The sequence below is a fragment of the Lineus longissimus genome, chromosome 5 (assembly GCF_910592395.1).
Source record: "Lineus longissimus chromosome 5, tnLinLong1.2, whole genome shotgun sequence".
NCBI classification, from domain to species: Eukaryota; Metazoa; Nemertea; class Pilidiophora; order Heteronemertea; family Lineidae; genus Lineus; species Lineus longissimus.
Window position 1 is genome coordinate 808,266 of NC_088312.1, and position 25,683 is coordinate 833,948.

At 42.5% G+C, this 25,683-nt stretch overlaps 1 protein-coding gene across 3 annotated transcripts; it reads right to left on the minus strand.

Moving 5' to 3' along the window:
* Window positions 1–625: 625 nt before the first annotated feature.
* On the minus strand, window positions 626–25,215 carry LOC135487422 (uncharacterized). 3 transcript variants are annotated; one of them, XM_064771060.1, is made up of 4 exons: window positions 25,015–25,215; window positions 18,101–18,196; window positions 4,520–4,580; window positions 626–1,984 (listed from the first exon to the last, which is right to left on the minus strand). In XM_064771060.1, exons 2-4 carry the CDS (start codon window positions 18,174–18,176, stop codon window positions 1,792–1,794), a joined length of 330 nt encoding a protein of 109 aa, XP_064627130.1. In that variant the 5' UTR covers window positions 18,177–18,196; window positions 25,015–25,215; the 3' UTR covers window positions 626–1,791. The 3 variants fall into 3 exon arrangements, with proteins under 3 accessions (XP_064627130.1, XP_064627129.1, XP_064627131.1); XM_064771059.1 differs by having other exon boundaries at window positions 24,736–25,211; XM_064771061.1 differs by lacking the exon at window positions 626–1,984 and adding an exon at window positions 2,026–3,370 and having other exon boundaries at window positions 24,736–25,190.
* Between the last annotated feature and the right edge of the window lie 468 nt (window positions 25,216–25,683).

Consider the following 25,683-nt stretch of genomic DNA (forward strand, 5'->3'; position numbering starts at 1 on the left):
TGTAAAATATACTTTTTACTGCTGAATATGGTTTGAGAGGAATGCAGATAATGATTACGATCAAACGAAGGATTACAAGGGATGGTTTTTTACACGACATTGAGGTCTCGCAATGCGGCTGAGACTTCCACATTCCTGTATAGGGCCTACTCCTCAGCTCGACCCTCAAGCCTTGGATCCACTCTGCCGACCCTGACTCCGTTATACCAACGAGGGGAGGTAACGGATCAAGTGACTACGACTCCAGCGCAGTCGCGTGACCACGTCGTTCTGCGCAACTGCCAACACAGTACTCCATATAATTGGATCCGTATACTCCTCGAATCACAGGTGCGAGAGGATACCAGAGTCATAGCGCTCGATCAGCCCAGAAATGATTGATTCACCCAACCTGAAAAAGTTTCACAACGACACGTTTACGTCCAAGTTGTACGTGTGTTTTCTGTAGGTTTTGTGGTGTCTGAGCGATCGCTAGTTGATTTGTTCGTTCTGATATCGTCAGGGGCCTGTGACACATCCGGGACATCATGGTGTAATGACAATCTATGTTGGCAGAGAGAGTATCCTTTGATCTGCTTGGAGAATGCCACACATCATCACCGACAACACAAACACAAGGCAAGCGTATGAAAATAGTTTGTAATTTTTCTTACATTAAATTACTTTTCTATCTTGCAGTGTTATATGAACAACCCCACCCTGCAAAGCCCGGACACATGCTGTCCACCCAATCTCTGCCATGGGGACCATCACTTACTAGTGTCCTTTATAGTTATCCAAGGCCGCTCTGGGATGAAGCCCTCCAACAGTTACTCTAACTAAAAGAACCCCTGGTAAAGAGTATCCTGCGCAATGCGACAAAGCATTCACCACCGACTTATTCGACTGGAGCTGGGGGCATTTCACCCCAACGCAGAAAGATGTCGGAGACAGATACATTGTCTGAGTGCAGGATGTCCACCAGTTGCCCTATGATGTCCTAAGATCTCCTCGGTTCGACTTTAATCGAAACCTCTACCTGCAAATCTTATTTACTGATATAGTCGCCAATGTCACGTGGAGATATAAAACTCGAACGGCCACAAAAAATTGGCCAACAGTAGAATCTCTCTTTTTTAGTGGATACCACTGACAAGCGATTTAGACACAACCTCTTGATATCAGGAACCATTGCAATGATAAAGACTAGTCCATATACTATAAGTGCATAATGGACCGATTTCATGATTAATATATGTACTTCGTCATATTGCCCCAGCTGCGAATGCGCTCAAAATGTGAAAACGTTCAAAATGTGGAAATGACTTGCGTTTGGGTCCATTTCTTTGTAAATTGCAATGGTTCCTTACATTACAAGCCTTCTATTAGAATGATTTGAAGAACATTTTGTGTTGGATTAAGATGTGTTGAAAAGAGTAAGACATTATTGAGTTTATTAATTGTCCTTATCTATGTGTCTAATAATAAACGCGGACCACTATACACCATGGCCTGTCAACGTTTTCTTTGCATGAAACATGTCACATAACTTATTTTGGAAGAGTCTGTTTTGAAAAAGAGAGGTTCTACTGTATATCTCTAGTTAATACAGGGCTCAAAATATCTTCCGTGGTGAATTTGGCATTCTTCGGTAAAAGGAGCCTCAGAGAAGTGCAAAGTAAAGAAAGAAACTCAAACTCTCCTTTAAACAGTCCAATTCCAGCCCCATCTTCTTCATCAAATTACCTCTCTGAGATCTTTTCAGCCCTGATACAATCATTAATTAAGAAAATCTTAAAAGACCCCCTCTTCTCATCGCCCCCATAACTTTCGCGTACATCTACAGTTTGATCCAAAAAAGTTGCATTTGCAGGCTAAGCGTTCGTTTGGGCAGCAGCTCCTCGTGGGGTTGGATGACCACGGATCACACCAGTCGTTCCAGCGTTTGCAGTTTCGTTTGTAGTAGTAAGCGTAATCGTTGTAGTAGTTTCTCGTCAAGGCCTGCCTGCAGAACGGAAAACAACGACTGAGATTAACATTATGAAACCGCGTGTGGTACACTCGTTTAAACCAATTAGAGGTCTCTGGCTGCGATGAACCAGATAGCGCAATCCCTTGGGGTATCAAGTGACGTGCACTTCACGTGTGGGTTCTACTCATTAGAAACTCCGATATTGACGGATTTAGCCTTTTCGATGCCTCATTATTTCGATCTACTCTTAAAGATAGGGTGATGAATGTTGGTTATCTAATTTAACTAGCATGTTTAGAATAAAAAAGAAAAATGAAAATTCTTACATAACCAGTTTAGGGCTATATCAGCCACCCTGAAAGGTGTTTTGTGAGGAGTCCGTCATTATGGCTCGTTATGAAAACAACCAACTTTCATTGTACGCTGTCTCATTATCCCAAGGAGACTCTACTAAGGCAGGGCGAGCGACTTTGGTGGGTGGAAATGCTACATTAGGCCTTTTGGAGTCACTAGTCACCCTGGAGAATCAGCATCACATTTCCCGAGGGCAATTATCCTCGGTTCGAGGTAGGATTTCCCGGGAATGTCGTCTCTACCAAGGAAATGTCCTAGGAAAATGTGGTGCTTATTCCCAAGAGGGTGCTGGTGCGTGTGCGGATTTGTGGTACACTGTGCATGTTTGGGGGCAAGGTCGGTGGGAAGGAACGAAGACACGCCTTTGTGACGTCACAGCATGGTTTATTTACCCTGGTTATTATGCGTATATGGTATCAAAGGAATGATAGAGAATACAATGAGAGAAGGCACGGTGTAATGAACACAATAGTGCTGGATTGAACGAAGCAGAACGGTCCTTTGTTTTGCCTTGAATCAGAACCCGAGTCTGAGAAAACCAAAGTACACGGTTGAGTCCTTTGTTTTTGCCTTGAGTGAAATGTTGACAAAACCAAAAATACCAGTCCTTTGTTATGCCTTGAATCAAACTGTTATCAAACGTACTCGGGTAAAACTGAAGTTAATCCTTCGTTTGCTTTGAGGTACTGGTAGCTGAGTCAGATGTGAAACCAAAATAACGGCCAATTTCAAAGTTCTCACTTCGGGAAGTCACTTGTCGAGTGAATGCCATTGTTCAAAACTTTTACTGATTTACGACACGACAACAACGCACGTCCAGAACCACAGTGGCTCCACAAAAACCACAAATGAATACTTTTAAATTCTACTTTCCTTCGTGACCAAAGTTCGAATATTTCCGAATGGTTCCGAAAGTCAGTGTGCCGAGGTTAGCCGAACATGGTTCCCGTGCAGCGGCAGCTACCCCAGATGGAGCACTTGCAGTAGTACTTCTCGCAGCAGATGAAGTAGCCGTTTTTGCGACGGGGGTCACAGCTTTCACCCCAACGGCGGCACCGATTTTGTCTTGCAAGAAAAATGGGAGAAAATATCGGATTTTGTTGCAATTTTAGTTTTAAGGAGATTTCAGACAACATCAGGGTAAAGAAGCGGATCATGACTGACGACTAAGACGGTACTATGAAGGGACACCAACAATCTCTCATCTTATGCCGACCAATTCGGGCAACATGGACATCATTTCTGCCCATTGAAATGATGTCGATGCCTTGGTGAGCATAAAACGAACAACACTGAGCAAACACACGTTGTCATGTCTGAAGCAGTCGCTTGACTAATGAAAGAATCCGGACACATAACAATACGAAACCTTTGTACTGCACCTAAACGCTGACCACATGCATCCGAAAGAAGTACAAAGGATTGCGCTATACAGTGTACCACCACCATAACTTCACATAAAGCAAATCAGAACATACTATAAAATGGTGAGACTCTTCTAAATAAGACAAACCAATGATTCACTTTGAATAACGAAGTTCGCAATAACAAAACCTCAAGTAGACGTTTGGTCCGTGAGAACAAATGCTACTTTTCAGCGAAAAAGATTTTATTACAACGAAAAAAGATTTCAGTATCAATTTATTTAGTACTGCACTGAGCACTATGTGCGATGTGATATCGGCCTTAAACAAACATATCTTTGGTGCGTCTTATTTACAAGAACTCCGAAGTGAATATACAGTGACAGTATAATATTTCTATGATATAGGTCCATGTATATTTAAGTTGTGCGTTCTGTTCTCTCGCTGAAGATTTAGAGAAAAAAGAAAGATGCCATTTCTATCTTAGTGATCGCATAAGAAAGCTAAAGACGGAAGCAACCATAACTTTGACAGGCAACCACACTAAGAAGGAGGAGAAGTGTTGAAAGGGAACATGCCGTATCGCCACACAGCTTTATTATACCATAATCACGACGCAGAGCTGCTCTTCGTGGTGACAAATTGGAAACTCCTTTCCCACGTCATGTCGTCCTTTGAAAACGCGGCGTAGTAATGGAGTGAATATGGGTTCGAATCCCCTACAAGCCGTGTTTGATGGATAGCATTTAGCACCATGTCATAACGGCAAGCGAATAAAACGACGACCACTAATTTCTCTCAAACTAAGGCGGCATTTCTGTGTTCTACCATTCCAGACATCCTGCCTTACCTTTTGGTTGCAGTTTTATAACTATCGAGCACACCTAGGAAGCTGCCATCGTCATCTTCACCTGCAAAATAAAATTGATGAAAAACATATCAATGCTCGACTGCCGACAATCATGCACACGTACTGTCTTGTCCAAGAAGTAAATATATGTCAGGTACCGATACCTATTTCAATCAGACAACGTTGTCAATTCCCAGATTACATAAAGATAAATAAATATGAGGTTTCTTATCCTTTCGTTTGTGTCTGTTCCGATATTGTCGTGGGCGTGCTGGATCCAACCACATGGCTTGCCAAAGGCTATTCCTTGAATCCACCGAGACCAGTGTTCGTCACGTTACAATGGCACAACATGATACCTGCCACCCACTGGGTAATTCCAAGCCCCGAGACAAAAGTATTACACTCACCAGGAAGTTTGAAAAGTGTTAGAAACTAGAAATATGCGACAATAGTTGGTTGCTAACTTTATACGATATTTGGAGAGACAATAATATTTTGGGTGAAACACTATAAAGCTGGTCAATTCAAGAAACCTGCGACCGCTTCTCTATTGGTATGCAACAAAAGTCAACGATATGTCTCATAAAGATTCTCATCAAGAACCAGAGTTTCCTTTACAGAAAACGACTTTCCCCCTCTGAGAAAGCTGTGATTTTGTGGTATTTTGCTTGGTAACGGAACATGACTGAGTCTATACGCAGCGCAAAGAAACTGTTTCTTTCTTCCTTTGTATTGAAATATCACCGCTGGCGGGCTCTACCGTGATAAATACTGACAAAGACAGCTATCCCTTCGACACTGGTGGTATAATACCAATGGATCCTAATCCGACTTCAGAATCATGATTTCGTCAAGAAAACTTAACTTAGCTTCATGACTTTGACCGATTTCATCGACATTGTATAGTTCACCTCAACCGGCCATGCAAGCCAGTTAGGATGTGTGGTTTAAAAACGTATAAAACGCGAGATTAGTCTTTGACAATTTTCTTGTACCGGTATTTCTCTACGAGTCAACGCGCTTGTATAAGATGCACTCCAGCCAATGACACCTCGACTTGGTCACCATGTTGTATAATTATTTACTTAGATTAATAAAATCCCATCGTATCATGTCAGGACTTGTGCGTTGATCTTGTTGACCAAGCGACACTCCTGTCAACAGTAATGTAAAGGTCCAATGCTCGCTAATGCAGTCGGGAGGCAACTAATCAAAAACTTGACAGCAGAATCTTTGACCATTGGGCATCATGATACAGCAACAATTGACCGCATTATAAGAGACTTTTGGTAACAACTATGATTCAATCTTCTTGTAAACATGTATCTGCCGTTCTGGCCGTGTGGTCTGTGGGCGACGGCATTGGACCCAGTTTGTGATATCATGCTAAAAACTTCACAACGATCAAAATATCAAATATCTCTGTAAAGTGTTACGGGCGGTCAATATGATTGATGGTAACTGTATATGCGGGCTTTTGTATTGTACAAGTGCTGTCTCAAAGCACTTTACATTCATTCCTTTGCCCAATCCAGAAACCAAGAAGAGGACATTCTGCGTTACTCTAGCCACTTTAGGCCAGCTGAAAGTACATGTATCGAGGAAACGAGAAAAAGGACTTGGCAAGGCAAACTTATTTATGCCAAAACTATATCAGTTTATACAGAAAAGGTATACCCGGTATATAGAGAACTACATACTTTTCAAAACACAGTAAAGAAACAAACGTGTCTTCTTTGATAGTATTAAGCAGGGCTTCCTGAACAAAGACTTGTGGTTGCTGTGGTGGCAAAGCTACCGTAAAAGACCGACTGCTTGCTGGTCGTGGGCAGATGATGCCAGGGGCAACCACGCGTGGGAAGACTACCGCTGGCTAGCCTTTAAGAACCAAGATCAAATAGCGTTGATCAAGTTAGCATTTCCCAGCCTTAGATCATCGTGCCGAAGTTTTTTTCTTAAGACAACTGTGGATCCGATATTTTAACGTCCTAGAATGGGTAGAATATCTAGAAGGTCATTCATTTAGTGTTGAGATGCGTCATGCAGTGTTTAGGCAAGCCATCGAAAATGCATCTCGGTAGCATGTGCAAATAAGGCAATTCAACTCTTCCATCAAAACTGAATAGGCAGCTGTTAAATTGGCGTCAGAATTGATCGGAGTAGCGACAGGCAAGAATGGAAGGTAATCTTCCAATATCTAACTTAATATTTTGACGCCCACAAGCCAATAACAGTCCTGTTATCATCTGTAATCTGGAATATATAGCCTTCCTGTGCTCCACAATTCGTACACGTATACTTCGGGATTGTTAGGATGCACTAGGCAAGACCACATAACAATTTGGTGGAAAATTACATGCCTGGTTTGAAAATAGTAGAAATTGACACAAGTCCTCATGATTGCTCACAGGCATTTATGTACGATTGTAAGAACACGCTTACATATACACGTTTATACTAAGTCCCATAATGCCAATGATGAGACGGACTACATTATTAGAACTTTCAAATTCAAACGAGCGAGTATATTTAAGTTTCAGGGGGCACTGCATGCTCAGCTGCCATCCATACACTTCGACCATTACGTTGCCATTTCCATGTTATGTAATGGAACATAATTGCATTAGCCCAACATACAAACTTGTCGATTTCATAATTGCGTAAATCCATTTCTACTCCCATTTCGTCAAGAAATTATGTACATGTATTCCCATTCAAAATTGCCAAAAGTGACAATTTGTGTAATGTGAACTTCTGCGCAGTTTTGAAAAGTTGTTTTCGACTAGCCAATATCGTGTAATGTCGTTCTCAATCATTCTGGGATATTAGTTTGAGACGATGTTAAAACGCATTTTTTTGACACTCATGTCCTGTTTACCAATGTATAATTTAGTTTTGTATCTCTTGTTTGTTTCAAGCGAAAGTAGTGCGCCCACCGGAAATAATCACCTCCCTGGAGACTCACCATATTCTGCCTGCCCGCTTATTTTTGGATGGCCGAACAAAATTGCATTTTGTACAAAATAAACTTTGGAATATACATTAATAAAACTTTGGAATATCCATTAATATTGCCAGTAATTGCCAGTTATTATGATGGACGCCGGTGAAATGTTTGCGGCAACTATCAATAGAGTTGACTCTCAGGGTGACCAAACACCCGTCCCGGTGTGCAAGGGATAGTAGTCCTAGGGTTGATAGTCCGTGTAACAATAGCCCGCATTGCTAAATGTTTTGGTTAGGGTTAGCGGTACAATAGATCATGCTGCTTAATTGGTCAAATACAATGCTACCGGACTATGACTCCAGGGGGACTATATCCGCTGTCACACCGGTCGTGCTTGCTTGCTGCAGCGCTAGTTGTAATAGGAAGACAAGGCTGCATATCGCCACTCCCCTATGAGGCCTACAAGTAGACTGAGAGTGTGGCAGAGAGACAGCCCGTGCCTATCTTCTGATAAGACTTGACCATTTTCTTGGGCCACAAAATCGATGACCCGCTCCCAAATTACGCATTTCATACTTCAATGCCTGTATCTGCGGAACCATTTAACGTTCAACATAGTGATATCCAATGGCGATTTCACCGAAATCGGATAAGCGTTGTTATCGATGGCACGGATATGGTCACGTCTGGCAATCCCGTGCAAAGCGCCACAAGTCCACCTACAATCCATTAACGAGTGGTTAATTAATGATAGATAAAAGATACAGCTGACAAGTGCTAAGGCGACACGATACGTGGCCTCACGACTGAATAATTTAGCACACCCTTTAGCTGAACTTCTGAGGACCAGTATCCTGCATGGCAACCCATGCCATGATGGTCACAAATCGTATCGCGTAAGTATTACGTATGCCGGCAGTGAATTAGTCAGAGGTAAAAGAGTTCAGGTGCAGACATTGATCCAGTCTCTATAAAATTGACGGTCGTGCTGTGGACCAGGCATAGCTGGTACCAGCTCAGTGATAGGGATGAGCAAGACTCACAACTCGCTGGTCTTAATCTGCTTGAACACGATATGTCCATCTATATTTGGCTAACTCACTGAACAAAGGCTGTCCATGAAAGATACCAGTAAAAATAATGACCTTCTAAACCACGTATTCTTTCTCATCAGAGGATACTGCGTTGAAAGTATTCTCAGCTTTCATCCCTGCTGGATGAGTCGTTTCACAGGTAGTGTCTAAGCCTATGTCTCTATCATAAATGAAGCGGCCATTAAGCCCCACCTTGGATCTTTTTCAGGCTCAGCCGAGATCACTCCTTACCCGTCCTGAAATTGGTTGCCAAATGTGGTGCTTTTATTTTTTTCTCATATCGCCTTAACTAGTTCACGCCGAGAGCTAATGACCTTCACCTGATGAAAACGTATTTTATGACGTAGCTACTGCACAAAGGTCCTGTGATGACCGCCATACTACGGCACGTCTCTCTGTGATTGAGCCTGAGCAATACTCTACATGCGCATTTTTCTTCATTCTCCCGAGACTTCAAATCCATCAAGATCGTGAGAAGCGAAGTACAATTTGTCATAACCAATTTACTCTCGTCTGGCATTCATTGTGTGCCAAACCCTTGTCCGAGCAAATTAATGAATGTTGCATGGAGATATCCTTTACATGTTTACCCTTGACCAACCCTTAAGATATGTCCACACGGGACATGATTATCCGGCCAGGAGGACTCCGCGGGATGCAATAGAGAAAGTTCGGAATTAGGACCAGCGAATTTTGTTCAGGAGCGATATTTGTCGCCGCGACCTGCCTGCGATCATGATCGAACTCTGCCCTGTAATCTGATTGTTGGTTGGTTTCCATTGGACTTTTTTTGCACGGAACCGTCATCATAACGTCTCGTTACGGCATTGTGGTCATTAACAAAACAACGTTGATATAATGAAATTATTCGTTAATGCAACTAAAAGGGTTTTACAAACAGAACAAGCCATCAAACGATGTATAATTGAGACTTTATTATCTCAGAAATGCTAGTCGGTGTGTACGTGCACCGCATAACTCGACGCGAATGCTTTTTGGTGTTAAAGCAGATTGATGAATTTCGGACAGAAGTGAGAGATAATCATGAGAATGAGTTTTAGCTTCCATTAGTCTAAATGCCTGCATGACATTAAGATCCCTCGAGTACACTTTGTGCAGTTTGAAGTCAGATGTACTGACACTACATGACAGTAGGAAAAAGATAGCTAAGCTCGCACAGATATGTTATCTGGTTATGCCATAATAGTCCCCCGCCGGTTTTTTTTGGGCGAACACGGCAAGAGACAGACAAGAGAAACACCACGATTGATCTGGAACAGTTGCGTGTTGATTGGGTGTCGAGTCCCACATCCTCGATAAGCTCGTGAGTTATCGACACGGTTATCTAAACTTCAATGAACGGCCGAAAGCTCAGTCAGACGATGGTATAACTCACTGAAAACACTTCAAACCTCATGCCTATATATCACACTGAAGCTCTAATATATCGGTCCATATCCCCTACGAGGATATTATTTCTGAACCTTTTCCAAATCATCAGCAACAACAAATGGAAAAAGGACGCAACCGCCAATTACCGCCAATTACCGAGAATCCATTAGCTTTTTGAAGGTAACATATCCCTTGTAAGTGATGCGAAACCGGATGTAAGTGTGAACCATGATGCGGCCAATGGACATGGTGGTTGTCACAAAGGTATAAAAATACTACGGATAAAGACTTGGCCCTTTGGTGTTTATTTAGTTCCAGCGAATCTCAGCTTCTTAAACGCCTTTCTATGCTAAGTTTATTGCCAATGATATCAATGATCAAATATGCTATAAAAAGTTCACTTGTTACCGCAAGAGCATTAAGCCAGTTTTCTTGCCGCTGTGTCAAACGCAGGTGATAGATTATCATTATCGTCATGACTTGATTGTAAGTCCTATCTGGTCATGTCATCTTGATGTCCTCCCTATTAAATGCCACGCCAATCGTGGGGTGCCGGGGGTGTGCAGTACTCGGCGACTTAAATGTTAGGGCGGAATGACTTTCAATATCAAAATAGTATTTGCCTCTGAGAGTATTCATCCGTCTAATTCAATGACTGGCCGTCCGTATGAAGGTATGAAGTCGTCTTTAGGCAGTCCTTCTTCATCCTCGACCTTGTCTTGGTGGTCTCCCGAGTCATTGGCTGTCGCTGCAAGACAAACCGGTTTGCTGTGTTCAAGAGTTCTGAGGCATTTCTTGCCATCCTCTACAACATCACTTTAGGCAGTTCGCCAAGTATTGGACATGTGCAGCGACGGATAACAACTAAGGGTTGCACGGTTTTGTATTAAGTCGGCGATAATCTATGAGTGCGCTGGCGTTTTTATAAACCCTTGAAAGTATGGATATGGGATATCTTATGCGGGTGACAGGTGACCTTTTTCGTCCAACGCTTCCTGAGATGGGATCTAATGAAATTTCGCTCAATATGTCGCCGGGATATACAATGCTGCCACGAGCTGACCTACTGTCAAAATAATTTTGAAATGTATCTTACAAATCAAATTATGATCAAATTGTGATTATATCTAGTGACTGTATACATAACTGCTTCAATATGATAATCATTTCAATTTACAGATGCACACTTCTTTCTGAGAAACACATGCTATATCTTGAGTTGATGAGAAATTCGTAGTGGGCGATTCACGCAAATGGAGTCTTTATCACACGGCTGGTACTCGTGATTCTGTTGGTTGGATATGTATTTATCACTGAGCACCTCAATCTATCACATTTTACCGTCTGACCAGTGCGCCACATGCTGTAGATTTTGAGGAGCGATCTTTGCACTGGTACCCGATCATTATTGTTGAATAAAGTTGACATCTAGAATCATGAGTCCTCACTTTTTGGACACTCGCATATGCAGTGACTGATACTGCCAAATAGAATCATGGCAGAGTGACATTATATTCAACCGATCAATTCCGAATTCGACGAATATAAGCCCCATGTCCGACCATCGATGGATCCGAGGTGCAGTTTATACTGTTCACGAAAACCTGACTGCCCCTTTTCATAAGAGGCATCCTCTCCTCAGCGAGTCTACGACTCTAACTCAAGTCCTCGCATAGAGGGGAAGTAGTTCACTGTGACGTTTCTACAATCTTCAAAGTAAAAGGCGACCGATAATGTTACACATATCACAAGCATATCAACTACTAGCCCGTACTAGTGTCGATAACAGCGCACGTAACAGGTCCTATCCGCCGATCGCGGACATGCCACTCCCACGCGAACGATGACCCTGAAACATTCGCCCGCAAAGGCTTCGTTAGGGCAACATTTCTCATTGGATAACGTACTGTAATGTCATTGCTTAATTAGGGGCTGCAACTTTGCTAACTGCTCAGTAAAAGGAGTAGTATAATCCTACTCACTGGTCTGTACTGCAGGGCAAACACTTGCGATCATTTTGAGTAAGATGCCAAAGTAGAAGAGGTTTCGCGGTTTCGATATGCTTCCCACACGTTCAAGGCTTCTGTGTATTCCCAGCTCATATCGCAGTAATAACCAGCATGGGTAGTCTGTGACTGAGTTGCTGCAGTTTGCTGAATGCATGCATGAGGCGACCTTTTGTGCGCATCTCAGATTACCCGAAGAATGATTCCACCCGGGGGTGAAACTGTTGCAGTATTTTCAACCAGCTTTGAAATTTTATACCGTGGGCGAGGGTTCATCTACATCTTAACGGATCGCTTTCAACTCTCATAGTTGAGTTACTTCAGATTTTCGATGAAGCAAGATATGATTCACTTTATTCCGTCAACAAATTATCTCATGAAAAGAATACGTCCTCATAAACTGCTTCTTTCATAATTGTGTTTCTTGTCCTTGACTTACGTGAACTAGCGGGCCATCGTTCAAGGCAGTATTATTGCAGCGGAGACTCGTGAATTTAGATGGTAGCAGATTCACATATTTAAAGTCACCGACCTCAGTGGTATGCCATTTGATTAAGAAATATTGTTATAGCGGACTAGCCATGCCATGCAATTTTCAATGTCTTCTTTTACAACCATAGATCAAGTTGATGGCTTCCGCCTGCATAAATCTGGTTTTAAACGGAGAGTGCAAATTACAGCGACAACGTTCCTCCACAGTAGTTCTTGTACTCGCTTGTCAATTGAACGACTTACACACCGTGAACTATTGTAGGTTTAAATGCGTAAGCGCAGCAAAAACAAACTCCAATTAGTGAAATGCAATTCTCTCTGCTTGAAAGACTATTCTGTGACTGATCATGATGAGCAACGTCAACGATGTTGTGTCAGCTGTCGAGGTTTTTAAGGGCAATTACAAGGAATGAAGGATCTGTCCTCGGGTTTGCACTGCTTCTAGTTCCAGACTGAACTGCACGAGTTGAATACTGCACCTAGCCTTCAATTCCAATTCCAGACTGAACGGCGCTGAAGACCCGACATCACAGACCCAATAGCGCACCGCCGACACGACAAGTCTCTGGACGAAGTGGGTCACGGAGAGAAATCTATGGAGAACGAAATCGGGACTTTGCTCACCAGCCGTCGCATATTGTGATCGTTGTGATTTTCTTGTGACACAAAGTAGAGGAATCGCTTCGATCTATAATCAATCATCTTATTTAAAATATGAGACACTCTTCCTACTGGAGGCATTGCTTGGCAAAGATGATCAATTACTGGATGTTCTACGTTTTGCATTTTGGTTCGATCTTCAGATCTGACTGGAAGAGCTGATTACACTGCATCATAGGCAACATAGACCAAGCTGATCTCCACGGGATCGGGAGGTTCCTTGGAGAGAAAGGTGGTCCTACACACATTGCTGGCCAAATCCAGGTTGTCAGTATTATCATGATCGAAACGAAGTCGAGACATGAATTGTTGTCTGCTTCTGATTGAAAGGAAGAATGATGGAACATCCGATAAATGCCAGCTTCTGATATGAATCGATTGGCATGGATAGCTACCATCGGATCATTACTTCTATTTCAGCTTTGCCATCTCTTTCTGGTTTTACTAGTGATATTACAATCATTATTGCAATGTTACCACAAGCTATAGCTTTAATCAGTTGAAGGCTAGTAGTCTTGTAGCTGTGTCGTCGTGGGATGAAGCGGCCTGCGCAATGACGACTGAATTTCAGTTGCTGATTGCGTTACAAGGGTGATGATAGTTCGCAGAACAATGGCCTGTGATGCCTGTGAAACCATGTCGTCAAGATGGGGGAAGTGGCTGTGTCATGAAACATCGTAATATAAACATGTGTATACTACCAACTCAGTAGTTAGGTAATGAGCTATTGTGTTTCCCAGATTGTCGAAGAAGGGGGTTAAACTATCAAAATGCTCTTCAGCTTTTCCAACATTTCACCCAACAAAAGTAACCGCCACGCTTTCTCTTCCGCTGTGGAACAATCAACGATAAGCGTTTCCGGTAGCCATGTAGCACCGTAGGCGTTCTATCCGGACGCTACGGCTTCTAACATGACTTTATCTCATGTTTTTGGTGTTGAGATCCGGGGGCACCTGCTGTCACCCTCATTATCACACCGTTAGTCAATTGATTTTGAATGGCCTTCAAATGAGTCGACAGCACCACCCAGCGAATCTAATATAGGCGCCAGCTTCTTATCCAAGTCCAATCCCATCTTTATTAACAGACAGTCGTAGGCACTTTGCGCTCATGGATCCTTGTGTGTCGAGATGGGTGAACCACCTTGTCAACATTGCTGCGAGCTTTTAGTTTCGGATGCAATCGAATTCTCTTCTTATGATACCAGGCACGTTGTCATGAAACTTGGGATTTGCTATTCCACGTGAAGCAAAACTAAAGCAACTGAAAATGTCTTCAATAAGCATTCGATATACGGTGCTTGATCGAAACCACCACACCAAGAATGAGAATATGCGCCATTTCCTTCTTGCCTGTAAACGTGGATGGGCTATGTTTATCGAAATATCTTGGATGTAATCGTAAGATTATTTCCAAGGAGGTCATGGCCAAGATGCCATTGCTGGACAATAAATCTGCTATCTGAGACCATGACTCAGGAGTAAGTGGATTAGTGCAGTAAATAAAACTGGACGACATTAGAAGTGACAGAATGTACACTACGACGTTTGTCCATGGGTTTAACTGTGTAGTAGTACGTGTACCCGTGGACTCTTTGCTCACGGTATCGCCTCCATGTCTTTTGACCAGATAGATGCATTCCGCGATGGTGTGCTTTAGCAAGTCGCCTATGGTCCTGCACCCTCTTTCCACGTGGAGCAAATCACAAAGCTTTGAGAAGAACTCTTCTATACACGCTGTTTCAGCAGCCGTACAAGACCTCTTAGCAAAATAAGCTAAATCAGGTGGGATGACCCATCCTTATGGCAACTGTGTTAGCCTTGAGCTATTGACGTGATCTCCAACGCTAACCAGACAAGACGATACAACAACCAAAGGCGAATATAAGAGGACTCGTACCAAATATTTCAGAGGGAAAGTCAAAGGCAAACGAAAGAAAAATCTCAAGATCGAATCGAAAAAAGGCACCAATTATTTTCTCTTTCATGATTAGTGTAACAATCAGACTTCATCCTTTTTCTCACGACATAGATATCTTCTCGTTGGAAACGAAAGAACTCTCACTACTTACTTTCTTTTGAAAAGCACCTTCCAGTGCCTGAATGCCTTTTTAGAGGATGTTACTGTAGGCTAAGCGATAATAAGGTTAAGCTGAGGACCATGTAAAAACAATTGAGATAAACGCCTGTTCCCAAAATAGGCATTTTTTCATGCTGGCAGAATCTGCATCATTCGTGTAAACTTTCTGTTTTCACCTCCTCATCAAATTTGAAGTGGGAAAGCTTCTGAATATAGAAACATAGACGATACTTTTTTCAACAAAATCTGTGTAATGTGTCGTACAAAAAGCCCCAGATCAAAGTCGACAGCTTGATATAGCATCGTGCATCTAGGACGCGAAAGGCAATTGCGTACTCTTCATTATTTCTTTTAATATTGACATCCAGGAACTCATACCACCGAGACCACAAAGGGTCTGCCAGTTATTAAGGTAGCAATTGGAGTTATTTGGGAGAGGTGATGTTTCAGAGAGATTATGAGTTATGGAAAGTGACCCAGTAAAATATAATTTCTTCACTGAGGGGAACGTCATGCACCTGAAACGTGCTGTTGATCAAAACTTTAATACTGATGATCAAAGCAGTTTGAAAATGCGTGATCGTTGAGTTTAATCATTTGTATACACAAAGCTTATTAAGTGTTGTTTCGGCATTTGATTTGCTTTCAGAAAAACGATGCCTTTTTGATGAGATTGATCATTAGAGCAAGTGTCGGTAATTGTTATGAAAGAAAGGGGTGTGTTGGGGAATACTTTGATTTCAACATTTCATTCGCGAATAGTTTTCAATGATTTGATGTTATGGAATGATCATGCCCACAAACTCATGCAGATCAACGTGTCATTCTTCTCCTTTTTACCAATAACACCCGTGTAAGGGATACCAAAGTGCGATATCGATCACCTCAAGCTATAGGCGAGTTGCTAACGAACGGTAAAGAAAGCGCGACCAAAAACTGACGAAGGTATCCAACATGGGCCAATCCACCATGGCCTGTCTCGTTGTTAAAGACAGGTTAAGTTTCTAACTTGGTGTTCAATTCGGCTTTTCTCATTCTCTGTGTTAAGCCCAGTAAATTTACCACCAAGCTAACTGTGATGTTAAAGCGAAGCCATACCAGCGGTTGTCAATACATGTATTGTAGAAGCTTTCCCCGCCTCTACGTATTTCAAACCAACAAATGACGTTGGAGTGAAAAAAATTGAATCTCAGGAAGGTCGCAGAGCTACCTTGTAACGGACTGCAACACTTGGCGCAAGATTGACAAGTAAGGAACCGACACACATCTTGGGATGATCTTTTATTGATCATTTGTTGATTCATGGTATAAGACATGTTTTGGACGAGAATCCTTAAATCGTGGCAACGAAGCCATATGAATGATTAATCAAACTACTTTTAATGCTCTTGGATTAAATTTCGAAACCGTGTAATGAATCTTTAGTGCTGACTGATTGCAACGATTTCCCCTTATAACGCCACCCAGAATGCTAATATGTATACTGTACAACATGTGAAACTGAGAACATCAGTAGTATGTTTTAAATGATAACACCCCCCTTGCCACTCCCTACGTCTAAAGGGAGGGCAAGAAGCACTCCTATATACCTCGCTAAATATACCCTAAGCAAGTATAATCGAGGTACATGTAGTTCCGGCAGTCTCATTTACACTTTCGAAAATATTCCCTCCGGGACCAGGAGTCTGAGCGCGGGCAGCAGTTGATGAGAATGAATTATGTTTCCTCTCTCCGTGCCCGAACGGTAAGCTAATTGATGAACACGATGTGACAAGCCATTACCAACACTGTTTAGCAGGGCAAAAAGAGAAAATGGCGCAAATAGTGTTTTCTCAGTTCTGAATAAAGTTATGTCGGATACGGCCATAGTCTTCTGTGTGGTCGTATAGCTGACACGCATCCCTGCCTTCATCTGATCTCAAAAAGAGTAGACCTATATGCCCAGTCTTCCGGGATATCGCATGGGTTTCACGGTCCCAATCGTCTGATCGTACTAGCCTATAGCTTCATGGTAGAACAGATTTCCGGACGAAATAGACTAGCTCGCTCTTTCTCAAGAGAATTTTAGAGGGCTACAATGCACTCCTTACACCCCTTGATTACACCAGTCGCAAAAGATCCGGCGGGCCTATTATTATCGGAAATCTACACCCAACTCTAGTGCGGCCAATCGCTGGGGCGTAGCGATTTTGTCCGAAAGTTCGAATGTCTTCTCGAAACATCTCCAATATCAGCTAGCGATTTGTATTCAGAAGGCAAACCGGTTGAACCGAATGTGTCGTTCACGGCTACAAATGTCCTTCGCTTTGTACAACACTAAGGAAAACAGGCAGTAAGAGATTCACCTGAGCAATGTTTTTTTTTATTGTCCAGGAATGGACGTGACAGAGCAAAGAGAACAGGTGTTATCTAGCTCAGTGGGCTGCATAAGATATGAATTGTGTCTTGGTGGCATCTCTTGCGGCACATCAAAAATGAATGTAATGTAATGGTCACGATAAATCCTGCCTTAAACAGTGGCTAAGGGTTGTCATCTTCGAGCAAGGCGTTAGTAGTTCACTGACAGAGTCAAGACTCTTTCGCGAGACCTTTTGCAACGATAACACCCGTTTGTCATAAGACGCCACAACGTCTGCCTGGCCATTAGCACCTAAAGAGGCCGGTTGTTTCCTCAGGTAAGGTTTCCGAAATGTCTCCAGTTTCCTCCAAGAAGTTATGATAAATTTGAAAAATATCGTCTTGGCGAACAACGATGTCGATCTTGGCGTTGGCGTTGTCTTGTGGGCAACTGTGACGGTCTCAGTCTAAGAATCTATTGCGAGGACTTGTAATCCAGGGAAACTAATAATATATTTCTTTTGCACCGGATTCGGACTATCATATTGAGAAATGAATAGAGGTGACTTACCATACTGTGGAATACTGGAGCTTAGCACCAGGGAAATGGAAGCGATCACGACAAATATCGTCAGCACTGTGTTCATTTTGTGAGCTTTGTTTCCACCTTAAAGAAATAAGAGAAAAAATATTGTAAAAACATATTGCATGATGATGAACTGGCCCTTCGACTGGCCGGGTCCGCTCACACGGGGGAGTATGGTGAATAAGCTGACCGAAATGGATCATCAAACGCTTTCAGTATTTATATAGCGAGGGGGAGGTGCAAGAGGTTCCCCCCAGCCGTCTCCGGAAAACATGCTTCCCCTCCCCCAGAGAGCGCAACCCCAGCGGTTAAAGATACAAATACGGTCCTGCGTATTCTGAAAGGAAAAGATGCAGGGTTGGAGTCGCCACGGTATAGTATATGTGAGCTAAAAATGGTTCAGCTACCAAAACGAGCAGGATGGAGACGGGCAGGAATAAGGGATTAAGGAACCCAACTACAGAAAACAGCCCTGGCTGCATTATGATTGATAAAACAACCTTCACCCCTTCCCAACCAACCCCTTCAACCATGCCAGTCTCTTAAAGTCACCCACTGACGGCAACGTGAGAGTGTGCACGTTTATACCTTTGATTTGCCGTATAGCGTGCCGGTCCTCACTGAAGAGGATAAACAGAAAGCCATACAAGGAGAGTGTGGACTAATCGCAAGGTTAATTCTATTTGTAAGAGGCTTTTCGCTTTGATCGTGGCGGTCTCGTCTCAATACTGTTTTCTGCCAGTGCCAAGATGACAGGGATGCTGATCTTGTATTATAGGATGCTTTGTGTTCCGTACACTTTGGTCAATCGATTTGAGCTGAACACTTTTATCGAACGACTTACACTCTGAAACATGTACTTTTATCAAATGACTTGGACATTTGTATTTCTTCCGAGGTAGGCTGACAATGTACTCGCGAGTATATAACGTTATACGAACTCAAGCACTCCCGAACGCGTGGGAGATTGAAACGTGCATCATTGCAATTAAAAATGTAAATATTCCGACATCAATCATGACTCCAGTCGTATATCACGCTCCACCATGTGATTTTCGGACACTAATTATAGCATGGAGTAAATTGGTACTCAACCTTCCTGTCTTATCCGAAGAAGACGGGAAATGTTCTCGTCTGAAACCAATTCCTAATTGACGATATTTCATTCATGTTTAATTCAATAAATCCTCAAATGGAGATTTGCCAAAAAATAACTAGTGTGTATGAAGGTAACATGGTAGCAATGTGCCGTATGAATAGCGTTGATGCGTACGGTGAACAAGGGCCCGCCGAGTTCGCTATCAGAGAGTGCAATCGTGTCCATAAGATTGAAGTTTGCATGTACAGTAGAACCTCTCTATTAAGGACACCCTCGGGACTGACAAGTGCTGTCCTCAATAGAGAGGTGTCCTGATTAGAGAGATTAAATTGAATGGAAACAACCAATTTGGGACCAAACCTAGTGTCCTTAATTGAGAGGTTGTCCTTAATAGAGAGGTGTCTGCTAAGGGAGGTTCCACTGTACATATATATTACTGTTGTGTTTTAGGGAGGCTCAACCAATATCTTACCAGTAGGAAACATAACCTTGATTATAAGGTTTCCCTTCCAAACACCGAGTGCAAAATGATCTTCAACCAGTTATATCTCTCTCTTAAAGTCAACTATATCTTTTACTATCCAATCCTGTGTAATTCAAACCCTGTCATAAAACCTGCACCGAGTAAAAGTGGTAAACGTAAGCTTGCCAGTACAGTCGCGTTCTATTTTGAACCATGGGAGGTAACTCATAAGCTAATCAAAACTTAATTCACAATCTTAATGTCCGGAAGCTGAAACTGTCGTATGCGCGTACTGATGGTCACCCGATACCTCATCCCAATGAATTAAAATTTGTTGATGGGTAATTTTGCTCAGAGCAGTACGTATACATGTAAGACGAGATGCAGCAGTAGTATTAAATGTGGTAAAACCTGATGTAATAAAGCTGCGATTTCGCTTTAACACAGTATCAGGTTGGTGATTCAGATTTATAATTCAGTTATGGTGAATGACAATCTCGCTGGAATCTTTTGTAAAAGCATTTTCAAATGAGGTGTGATAGGCCCTCCCTGTTGTTCAGTTCGCAACAAACGAACGAAAGAACGAATGCTCGACATTTCGATAAGGAGGTACATTTACGTATTCAAAATAGATTCGGAGATATGCTACTTTGCATGATAAAGTTTTATGTGCGGGCTGTTCGAAGTTGGCTGTCGAAGACGGAAATTGGACTTCTTGCAACCGCGACGCGCACGGTTCTTATTGACGGGAAGCTGAATAAGTTGGAAGACTGCCTTAAACAGTTAAAGCAAGCAAGTTCATATCCGTTGAAAAGAACTGTTCACTTCAGCGAACTGGATAAAACCGGTTGGCAGTATTTGCCGTCGCGAAAAAAGATGCAAGCTGGAGTTGATATCAATATTCACCTTGCGTATTATAGAATTTGAAGTGTCTCTGCGTACCATGATTAAATCTGACGGGGAGGTCGCGTGCAGAGGAAGCCTCACAGTTTAAAAGAAAGTCATTCAGGATGAGTAAGAGTGCCTTAGGCTGCAAACAGTTTGTGTGGGAAGATAGGACTTTGCTGCAAAATACCTTAATTACACGAGTATAATGTCTAATTCAGCGTTTGGACAAAACGCAAGTTTTGTGAGATTGTCATTAATTGTCAGAACGTTCAGGGTTTTTGTAACTTTAAGGACCAGAGAACAGCTCATTCCGACCAGGTGTCATTTATCGTGAGCGTCCTTTTCAGACTCTAACAAATAATCTGGACATTCCTCGGTATATTTTTCGATCACGGCAGCAACATCCGTCCGCTCAGTCAGTGACAGCACCAATAATCTATTGTCGCTCACTAATATTCAGGCCCAGCCCAAGACACGGTCTATTGTCTTTAAACAAAGCCTGCTCGCACCAAGGCCTAAATTCCCATTGTTCTACTGCCTTATCCAAGGGTTATAAGCACTTTTCGTGATAACATCGACCCCCGCGAAACAGCTTTCGTGGAGGTCGATAGGCCAAAACTAGCAAGGGCAAATGAACGGAAAGTAAGAAAACCTTTAGTCTGCCAAAACTGTAGTTGCCATGACCAAACCGCTTCTTAGAATAGATATCATTGAAATTTATTGCAGTAATATCACGGTGATTATATCGAGTAGTAATATTCGCTGTCACGTTTCAGGAGCGTATGATGTTTGGAGATTTATGCCTGCCAATTAAATCGGAAATGAATAAATATCGATAGCCAGTTTCAACAGATCAACAATCTCTCGTCCCGGCGCGTATATCAAGTGTATACTGCGCGAATGGGTCCAGCCATTGCTTAAAACTCCATTGGAAGAGGTAGGACGTGAAATGATATTTGATGTATATTATCGCCGTGATATCCACTTGTCCTCTCCGTAGGCGGCTGATCCATTCACCTAATCGATCGAATTTGCAGCATTCGAGGTGTTTCTCGGTGTGTACGATTATCACGATAAACGTGGCGTAATCACGTCCAAACAACGAAGTAGAACTGAATAGCGGGCGTTGATGGGATATTAGTTATGGGTAGCATGAATGAAGCATCTCAATCACACCATTCATGGCATATAATATTAGTCATACGAAATAGCAGAATATGTCACGGGAATTCTGAGAACGTTGGCGCTATCTGTCACTGGGAGTGGACGAGAGGGCCGTCGTGTCAGGTGTGCACACGCCATGTCGATAGCACTCTCCGGGCTTTTATCATCAACCATCTGCCAGACCTCCCAACCTGTGTGAACAATGACGTTCACCTAATAAATGAACTTTAATGAACTCGCCTAAAAGAAGTAAGAATACCATGAAATACAGTTTCTAGGGCTGAGACACAAAAGTGCATGATTTTAGCCCTGGAACACGTCCTCTTGCTGGCGATACTTCCGCAGAAGCAACCTTAACGCCACTGGATATCCCTGCTAGACATCTTTTTGATAAATACGAGAAGTGGGGGGTTGTCACGAAGCCACACGCTAGTTTCTTTTTAAACGAATCAGATTAGAAACGCACAGGGCTGCCTTATATGTTGTCTACCGCGAATTCGCCTTTTTTTCTCCACACTTCGAATGGATGGCGAACTGATTTTGTGTCATTTCGACATTCTGTTCCATCACCTCATTCAAACATGTTCCATGACGTCACGCAATTTTGATTTCAACACGATATGAGGTATTTCTTATGTGCAGCGCGGGGGTGGTGTTTAATAATAGCAATTACCGCAAGAGCGAAATAATATGTTATCATTATATTCATAACTATTCATGACATGATAAATGCATCGACGCGCTATTTAGAATTTCATGGAATTATGACTATTGGCTCGCTGTAAGATATATTAACCAACGCCCGACCTGGTCTAAAAGGCCGATCAGTCAGCGGCCGATCAGTCAGCGGGATCGGCCGCCGGTTAATCCAAGTGACTCCATATTAATTTCAGGTCTCGCCATACGTGATGCCAATATAAGCATGCTTCCGTAGTGACGCTTCCCTCGCAACATTGACGCTGAATGTGTTTAATGGTAATGTACATCCTTGGAATAAACAGTGGCCGGACGCTGTATCTCGAAATTCATTTCCGAGCGTTCACTTTAATTAATGAAAGAAGAAAAGAACTGGTATTACTCTGTCCGGAATAAGTGAAAAAATAGCGTATTTCGTCCGGTTTTGTCTCAAGACAGCGTGAGGTGTCGTCAAGAGATGAAGAGGTTGACACATATGAGTATGTCATTACCCGGCTCCAAACCAATGGCTCACTCTGATCATATTCATACCCCGCCAAGTCAAATTACCAACGGAAACGGGAAGGAATCGTCAACTCCTATTGAGATAAGAACGCCTTGGGGAATGTCCACTTTGGTTTAACTGGAGACAGGTCACTCATCGCAATGGACATGCTAGGCTAGGAAATCGGGAAAGGTTGCAAAATATCATTTGTGCAACCCCATGTAATGACGTTGACCTTTATAGCACTTCTTCTGATCAGACATTGGCTAATAAACCATGGTTTTATCAAGAAGAATCCTTAAGTTAGCACCTTTTGTACCTAATCACACCTCAGCGGATGTGCTATTATCACTGAATTGTTCGGTAACGGTAAAGCCAGAGATAAGTGTAAAACTGTTGTGTAATACAAGTTTCCCAGTAAAGATGTTTTGTTGACTGCCGGTTCTTCAAATCACCTTTAACGCTGCTCAACCAGTCCAGTCCAGCATTCGACAAGAGACACCAAGGTCGGATCTCTAGAAACCTGTGAAAAAATACCAGGGCTTCCCAAAATAGGGCATTAAAGATCAAAGAACTATGTTGAATGAGGTTGAGGTGTGAACCAAACACTCAGAGTGACCTTATTGAGTGAGCTATCGCGATAAAATTCACGTTTTCAATCGGCGCATTATTTGTTTGATATCATCCCACTGTAACCAATTTAAGTGCTATCGACCATGGTAAACACTGCCTTGTTTACGAAGCTGTTATGAACAAGATGGGTTCAAAATGGATCGTATTCGTTTATCTTTTTCACATGGAAAATGGTGATGATTTAACACCGAGTTCAAGGCAATTTAGCTGTATCGTTGAAATACGACAATAGTCTTATCACTTGACTCTCGTACCACCATTTCGCCTTCTTTTTACGAGCAATCGGGGAGATGGTTCGTATCTCTTCGTGAAGTCGACGAAACTGCCTCATAGGATAATTCATGGCCTTCTCTAACTGTCCCTTTCTGTGCAGTCATAAAACTGATATGTCGTTTTATTGACGATAGGGCGTGGAAACGCCTGTGGTGATGACAGCGTTAATTCTTCAAACATGCATATCTAAATGGATTTCAAACCAAAAGTAGTCAATCATATGGTAACCCAGACACCTAGATATCAATTACATTAAATTATTGTCCTGTGTGTGAAGTAAGAGTTAGGCCTACCAAGGTCATGAGGTGGCATGACAACCATGACAATTGGATTCCGACATTGCAGTCTTATCTGATCCATTAACCGACATGCACCACGTTTGGCCCCATTCATTGCATATATATATAGGTATTCAGAAGTGGGTTTGCCATTGTTGCACCCGCTAACTTTCCGTTGCAAGTATCAAGCAGTCGTAACAGGCTGACAATTATGTTCCGCTGTCTGTCAGCTTTGGAATGAGGACGGTATAAGGAAATGTCAGGTTTTGACGGCCCCATTGGGTGTACTTATTATTCAGACTGAGCGGCGTATTGGTACTATCGGGGTCTCACAGTACACTAGGGTGCTACCAGCAGCGTCTTGAAGAAGAAAGATGTCCCTGTTCTCATCAGGATGACTTCGATCTAACCAGTGTTGAATTGCTAGATTGTTGGTGAATATGTCTTATCTAATGATCAAAACATCATAGAGGCATTCTTTGCTTTGAAGTGAGCAAGGTCCCGTGGAGGTGGCTAGAGGTGGGGTCCAGGCTGACATATGGGTGACTTCGTAATAAGCTGAAATCTGTAAAATCTCGTAATAAGCTGAAATAAGTAAAATCTTCCACAAAGTTATCTAAAGACACTAATTTGGCTACTCACGTGCACCAGAATCTAGAATCAATCCTACCCGACGAAGTCCAACAGCTTTGGAAGTTTTAGTAGCAGAACGAAACTATGTCGTAATATCCAAGAGAAGAAACCGATGGCAAATCACGAAGTTTCTTTGTTGTGACACAAATTAACGAAGGATCTGGACGTGTTTTGTTAAGAGAAGCTTTCTGTGAGACAAAAACTAAAAGGATCGGCGTCTTTGGGAAGTATCAACTTGAGAATGATGCAGACCGTCCGGGGGATGCTGAAGTGACGTCTTATTATTACCTTGCGTGCTGCTTGATGCCCATATGACTGTCAGTTGTGAAGTGGAAGATAGAAGGACACTTTCGTGCTATAAATGCACCGCACTCCCGCCACGGAATCACGTGGTCCCGACGGGCGGGGGCGACTTCTACGTATTTGGACGCAGGCGCTGTCCGTGAGTCACGGTGTTCTACGCAAAGCTTAGCATTAAATGAGAAGAGGAATTCTACGCTACATTGGATTGTCATTAATGTTGTATTGAGATAGGATAGTAGGGTCCCATGATGCGTTGATCCTCTTCATAATTGATTAAGAAAGTATAGTAAAAGCTATTAGATGTACGGAGATCATCATCGACTGACAGGACACGAGCTACATGTATTTATATATATCCCCTAGCTGAAATTAACTGATACAAAAGGGCTGCTTTCATCAATGAAAATTGTTAATCAATCGCACTGTTATCAAAAACCGATCCCACTTCTAATCTGTGGCTCGCTACAATTTTGGTTTATGAACGTAATTTAGTATCATTATGAAAGCATGGTAAGTGCCACTTTGACCGTGATTGGCTGTGTCAATCATATCATCGATTGACCATGTTGACTGTCGACGTTCGTTTCCTCATCCGCGAGTAAAAAGTCCATATTTGGACAGTTAGCGCGTTGTATACGTGTTGATTGTGTGTTG

Coding starts and splice junctions, on each gene's coding strand:
- LOC135487422 (XM_064771060.1), bottom strand. CDS start 18,176: ATGAACACAGTGCTGACGATATTTGTCGTGATCGCTTCCATTTCCCTG. Junction 4,581..18,100: donor CTCCAGTATTCCACAGTATG/GTAAGTCACCTC, acceptor TTTATTTTGCAG/GTGAAGATGACGATGGCAGC. Junction 1,985..4,519: donor TATAAAACTGCAACCAAAAG/GTAAGGCAGGAT, acceptor TCCGTTCTGCAG/GCAGGCCTTGACGAGAAACT.